The sequence below is a fragment of the Tenrec ecaudatus genome, chromosome 2 (genome assembly GCF_050624435.1).
Source record: "Tenrec ecaudatus isolate mTenEca1 chromosome 2, mTenEca1.hap1, whole genome shotgun sequence".
In the NCBI taxonomy this organism is placed as follows: Eukaryota; Metazoa; Chordata; class Mammalia; order Afrosoricida; family Tenrecidae; genus Tenrec; species Tenrec ecaudatus.
In genome coordinates this window covers 147588255-147594349 of record NC_134531.1, presented here as the reverse complement: position 1 = coordinate 147594349, position 6095 = coordinate 147588255, and the positions used below count along the sequence as shown (strand labels likewise).

General features: G+C 45.9%; 1 protein-coding gene across 1 annotated transcript; it reads right to left on the bottom strand.

Moving 5' to 3' along the window:
• Window positions 1-2158: 2158 nt before the first annotated feature.
• Window positions 2159-5368, bottom strand: LOC142439381 (protocadherin beta-2-like). Its single transcript, XM_075541698.1, has one exon. The coding sequence runs from the start codon at window positions 5193-5195 to the stop codon at window positions 2808-2810; it is 2388 nt and encodes a 795-aa protein (XP_075397813.1). The 5' UTR covers window positions 5196-5368; the 3' UTR covers window positions 2159-2807.
• Between the last annotated feature and the right edge of the window lie 727 nt (window positions 5369-6095).

Here is a 6095-nt window from a genome sequence, read left to right as displayed (position 1 = left end):
CAGCACTATTAAAGAGTGAGGATGAAAATAATAATAATTTCTAAATTATCAAGGGCTCATGATGGAGGGGGAGCAGGGAGGGAGGGGGAAATGAGGAGCTGACACCAAGGGCTCAAGTAGAAAGAAAATGTTTTGAGAATGATGTTGGCAACAAATGCACAAATGTGCTTGACACAGTGGATGGATGGATGGCTTGTGAGAAGAGTTGTGTGAGGCCCCAATAAAATGATTTAATTAAAAAAATAAAGAGTAAGGATGAATCTTCAAAACACCTTATAATGTGGATGAATCTGGTGGGTATGAGGTGGAGTGAAATTCACCAATAGCAAAAAGACAAATATTGTATGAGATCATTATGGCAAAATGTTAGCAAACATCTTTCACTGATTACTACCAAAGGTGGAAGAGGGAGGGAGGGTAAGCCACTGAGTAGAGCACAGACACCAGTTACCTTAGGTGAAGGTAATCGATAACAAAAAGGAAGTCACCAAAATGCTGGGGGTAGAGGAAGACTGGGAGGAGTGCAAGAATTAAAGGCAACAGGAAAACACTGTCTCACACACAATTCTGAAATAATGGCACTCTGAGAGTAGACATGAAGGCTGACCAGCGAAGGAGGGAGAGTAGATATATATAGATATAGATATATGAATATTTTAGCATGGGTATTTATTTACCTTTGCTGCAAATATATCCACGAATGTAATGGAGCACATAGGGCACAAAGTTTCAAAAATTCTTAGATTTAATCAAACATTTTGAGGGAATAAGTCACAGGGCCTTTGGGTCCAGGGCCATGAAAAGACGCCGAAGTCAGTCACAACATCGTCCACAAAGATGATGCTCTACACATCCTCCCTTGGTGAGCAGTGACTGATGTCTGAAACGCTCATGAGCAACCATCCAATCAACTGTTTATCTCTGCCTAGGCAAAAGAAGAGTGATGGAAATAGAAAGCTTGTGGAAACAATGGACTAAAGGATCACGTGAACATCAGATTCTATGCCCCCAGAAGAGAAAAACTAGATGACATCCAACAGCCACAACCAACAGCTCAGAAAGGAATTGCATTAGAAAGTCCTGGATAGAGTCGGGGGAAATGTAGAACAAATATTCACAATCATCAAAAAGACCAAGTTATTAAAATTAACTGACTCCTTAGTCTGACCTCTGAGGTTCAATTTTCATCCAAACATGGGCAGGTTTGTAAGGGGGACAACAACACTGGGGAGGTACACTCTTTAGAATTAATCATTTGAGATAAAAAATCCAGTATTTACCTAAGGACAGTAGCAGAAGGCTTAGGAAAGAGGGAATAATAGAAAGAGAGCACAGGGAGGAAGTAAGATACGTAATGTCACTTATGGGAATTGCATTCAATGACATGGAAAAAATGTATGAATTGTTGAATGGACAACTAATCTGATCTATAAACCTTCACCCGGTTCACAATAAAAAGTTCAAGAGGTTTGGGGAGGGGATTAAAATAAGCAGAGGGTTTATAGTAAACAAACAAAAGACTTTTGAAATACAGAGTATGAGGAATTAGAATGTCATTGGCAGTCATTGGGCATGTGCTATTTAACTATATTTAGAATATTGATGCGTGATTTTGATAGATATTTATCAAACACTCACAATGTGAATGTTTGTGGAAACCAAGAGTTAAGGTTCTTGTAATATCTAAAGAACCATAAGTTCAATGTGCTGAGACTTTATAGAAGTATATATTTCAATATCATTATGTTAATATCTTAGTCAATCTCAGACTCCAATGAAAAGTCACACTCACCCAAGAGGATATATTGTTGTTGTGTAACTTTTTAGTTGAGTTCTACTCATGGTCACTCTGTAAGACAAAGTAGAACTGCCACCATAGGGCGCCCTTGACTGGAGCAGATCTACCGATCGGTTCCATTTCTGCTCAGACCCTCTGATGGGTGAAAAGTGCTCCCCTCTCCTAGCACTTACCTGTTGGGCCCTGAGGACTCCTTTAAGAGCATACATACAAACTCAACGACCCCTGAATGCTCTTAGCAATATAAAATCCCAACCTCATAGTAATGGCATGTATTTAAAATAGACGCAAATTTAAATAAATATAAAGGAACTTTGTAAAGTGAGTTTGGAAAGGTGTTCGAACTTAAAAAAAATTAAAGATGTTTGAAAATACAGTTTACTTTCACACTTTAAATCAGATTAAGGAACAGTGAGATTACTCATCAACTGGAACATACAAAGAAAATTTACAGTCGCTGTATCTTGAAAAGGGAGCCCTGGTGATAGGTGACCCAGTACTGGGCTGCTAACAGAAGTTGGTAGTTTGAGAACCCACGAGCCACTCCAGGGAAGAAGGATGTGGCAGCTGACATCTGTACAAATCACGTCCTTGAAAACTCTGCAGAGCAGTGCTACTCTGTTCGCAGGGTCAATAGAAGGCAAAATCAACTCAACCAGCAATTGTTTTTGCTTAAACCGTTTTTGTCTGGAGCAGTGCGTTTAAAAGTATCATGGACAGACTTGGAATGAAATGGTTACGTTTTCAATAGGAAAGAGGCATCCAGACAAAGCATTAAAAAGCAAAAATCAATAAATGAACTGCGAGTGATTAGCCATAGTAAAACAGTCCAATCAAACCAGACTGCCCCCTCATTCCAATACATTGCAGAGTAGCACTGGGCTTCATGTGGTTTTCAAGGGTGTGAACTGTGGGAAGTAGGTCACCAGCCTCTTATCGCGATGCATCTATGGGTAAACTTGGCAACCTTCCAGCTATTACTCAGCGAGTAGGTCAATGTCAACAATATTTAACTGAATTCAAAGGTATTCCTCAAACTAGCATTTGTCTCACTATCAGCACCCTGTGAAAGGAAGTTGGGTAGAATTGGCTTCAGATACTTGAACTCGTTGGTCCCAGAACCTCCTGTCAGATACACCTCATACTGGTAGCTCTGGGACAAGGTTCCGGTGCGGCTCACGTCCACCATGTGGCCCGGGAAGTGGCCCTCAGGCACCGAATAATGCTCCTCCCAGGCGGCCCTCCTCCTCCTGCACAGTCTCAGGGCCACAAACAGGAGCACAGAGCAGAGGAAGAGCGAAGACACAGAGGCCAACGCAATGACCAGGTAGACCGTGAGCCAGTCGGCCTGCGCCTCGTCGCGGGCGCCCTCGGGCCGCGGCAGGTAGGGCTGCGAGAAGCCGTCCACCAGCAGCACGTGCAGCGTGACGCTGGCAGACAGGGCTGGCTCGCCATGGTCCTGCACCAGCACCACCAGCCTGTGCTGCGCCGCGTCGCGCTCGCCCAGCGGCCTGGCGGTGCGCACCTCGCCATTGTGCGCCCACACGCGGAACAGCCCTGGCTCCGTGGCCTTGAGCAGCTGGTAGGACAGCCAGGCGTTCTGGCCCGCGTCGCCGTCCACCGCCACCACCTTGCTCACCAGGTAGCCCTCCTCGGCCGCCCTGGGCACCAGCTCTGGGCAGGGCACAGAGCCGTTGGGCGCTGGCGGGTACAGCACCAGGGGCGCGTGGTCGTTGTCGTCCACCACCACCACGCGCACCAGCGCCTCGCTGCTCAGCGCCGGGGAGCCCGCGTCCGCCGCGCCCACGCGGAACTCGAAGGCGCGCAGCGCCTCGAAGTCCAGCGCCCGCAGCGCGAACAGGTGCCCGCGCTCGGCGTGGATGGACACGAGCGAGGCGAGCGCGAGGTGCGGGTCGCGGGGCGGCAGCAGGGAGTAGGTGACTTGGGCGTTGGCGCCCGCGTCTCTGTCTGTGGCGCTGACTGTGCCCAGGTGCAGGCCGGGGCTGTTGTTCTCGCGGATGAAGAGGGTGTAGGAGGTTTGGGTGAAGGTGGGCACGTTGTCATTGACGTCGGAGACCAGCACCCTGATGGTGTGCTCGGTTTTGAGCCTGGGGGACCCCAAGTCGGTGACGGTGATGGTGATGTTGTACTCGGCTCTCTGCTCTCGGTCCAGTGCTTCTTTTGACACCAGAGTGTAGAAATTCTCAACAGAGGGCTTCAGGACGAAAGGAAGATCGTCTTGGATGAAGCAAACCATCCTTCCGTTGTCTCCGGAGTCAGGATCCGAAACACTGAATACAGCAACTACGATATCCTGCAGATTTTCTGGGATATGGTTGAGAAGTGTTGACATGGTCAGTTCTGGAGGGTTGTCGTTTAAATCCATCACTTGAACAAACACCACACAACCTCCAGAAAGCCCCCCACCATCTGTCGCCTGAATATTTACCGTGTATGTGTCGACGGCTTCGAAATCCAGTTTTTGCGTTAAAAGAAGTTCTCCAGATTCTGTATTTATTCGGAAAGTTTTGCGAATGTTTTCAGAGGCTTGGAAAAGCGTGTAAGACAGTTCTCCATTAGTTCCGATGTCTACATCATTAGCAGAGACGACGGCAACCAGGAATCCAATGGGGCTATCCTCAGGAACCTGTACTTCGTACAGCAACTTTGCAAACTCGGGGGCATGGTCGTTGACGTCCAGGACTTCAATGCGGACCTGGGCGGAGCCAGACTTGGGCGGAGTCCCCCCATCCAGGGCAGTGAGTGTTAACCTGATCTCAGGCTGTTCTTCACGATCCAGCGCTTTGTTCAGCACTAGCTGTGGTAATAAACCATCGGGACTATCTTGCAATTTAAGATGGAAGTGGAAATTGGGGCTGATTGTGTAATTTTGTAGACCGTTGCTTCCTACATCTAAGTCCTGGGCACGTTCTATTAGGAAAGTTGTTCCGGGAGGGATACTTTCTGAAATTTTCAAAATTATTTCCTTGTCTAGAAAAACTGGACAATTGTCATTGATATCTCTAATTTGGAGCTCGGCCTGAAAAATCTGTAAAGGATTTTCTAATAACACCTGGAAGGGTAGTACACATGGCTCCGTGCGACCACACAGCTCCTCCCGGTCCAATTTCTCATTTAACAACACATCTCCGGTTTGCCTATCGACCTGTAAGTTCAATTTTTTACCTTTGGAAATGACCCGGGGCCCCCGCGCAGCTAGCTCACCAATCTCCAGTCCCAGGTCTTTTAACAGATTAACTACAAAGGAGCCGCTCTCCATTTCCTCCGCCACGGAATAGTGCCTAGGCTCGAAATCAGCCTGAGCAATGGCCAGCAAAACAAATAGCAGGACTTGCCTTTGTGTCCGAACGGCGTCCTTCTCCTTTCCCGCCTCCATCGCCCCTGGTCTCCCAGCAAACTTGATCCAGTACAGATTAGTATCGACCTTTATAACCGTCTCCCAGGAATTTCGCAGATTCTGGGATACGTGGACAATACTAGGACCCCGATTTTCCGGAGTGAGGGCCTTAGAAAGCCTCGTCTTCCTGCTTGTCTCTTTGGCAGCTAATGTCTGACTAAAGGAGTGGCAGCTTGCGGCTTTCTACTTGTAAGGCTGCAGCGCCACCCTGTGTCCGTTCCTAGTATATATTTTTTACTAAATATCAAGAAAATCTCGATCTTTACCTCCAGACTCCATGATTTCAAAAACTGTCTCAACGTACCCAAATCTTATCTGCATTTCAAAGGATTGGTCATTGCATTCATAACCACAAAGTAACCAGGGACAAGTTGTCTCATAGACTAAAAGGATTCTTTTTGAAATTGGAAAACTATATCAGAAAATGGAAATGTAGTGACCTCCATATGAAGAAGGGGGTAAAGAAGGCTTTTCCTAAATAGCTTCCAAATTTTAGTCAGATATTCTCTTATCTCAGTGGTGGCTGGGATTTAATCCTCCACTCAAGCCCAAAGGAAAAGTCTGGAGACACAAGAAAAGCACATAATGCCTGTGAGAATGCTCTCAGCTACTCCTTTTATATATACGTTTTCTTCACATTTCCTTGAGCTTTAATGAGTTTGAGTCACATAAAAACTTCAGTGTCAGCTGGATAATGTCATGCGATGGTGTCTATATTTTCCTTTATAACAGTTAAGATAATTTTTTACATAACTTGAATTGTCACAACTCTCAAAGTAAAGAAGTTTATTAGAAGACAATCATTCAATATTCAAATTTCCTAAGTTATATTTTAAAATGCCTTTTTTTGAGTTGGTTTGTTCAATCAGGTTTCAAACA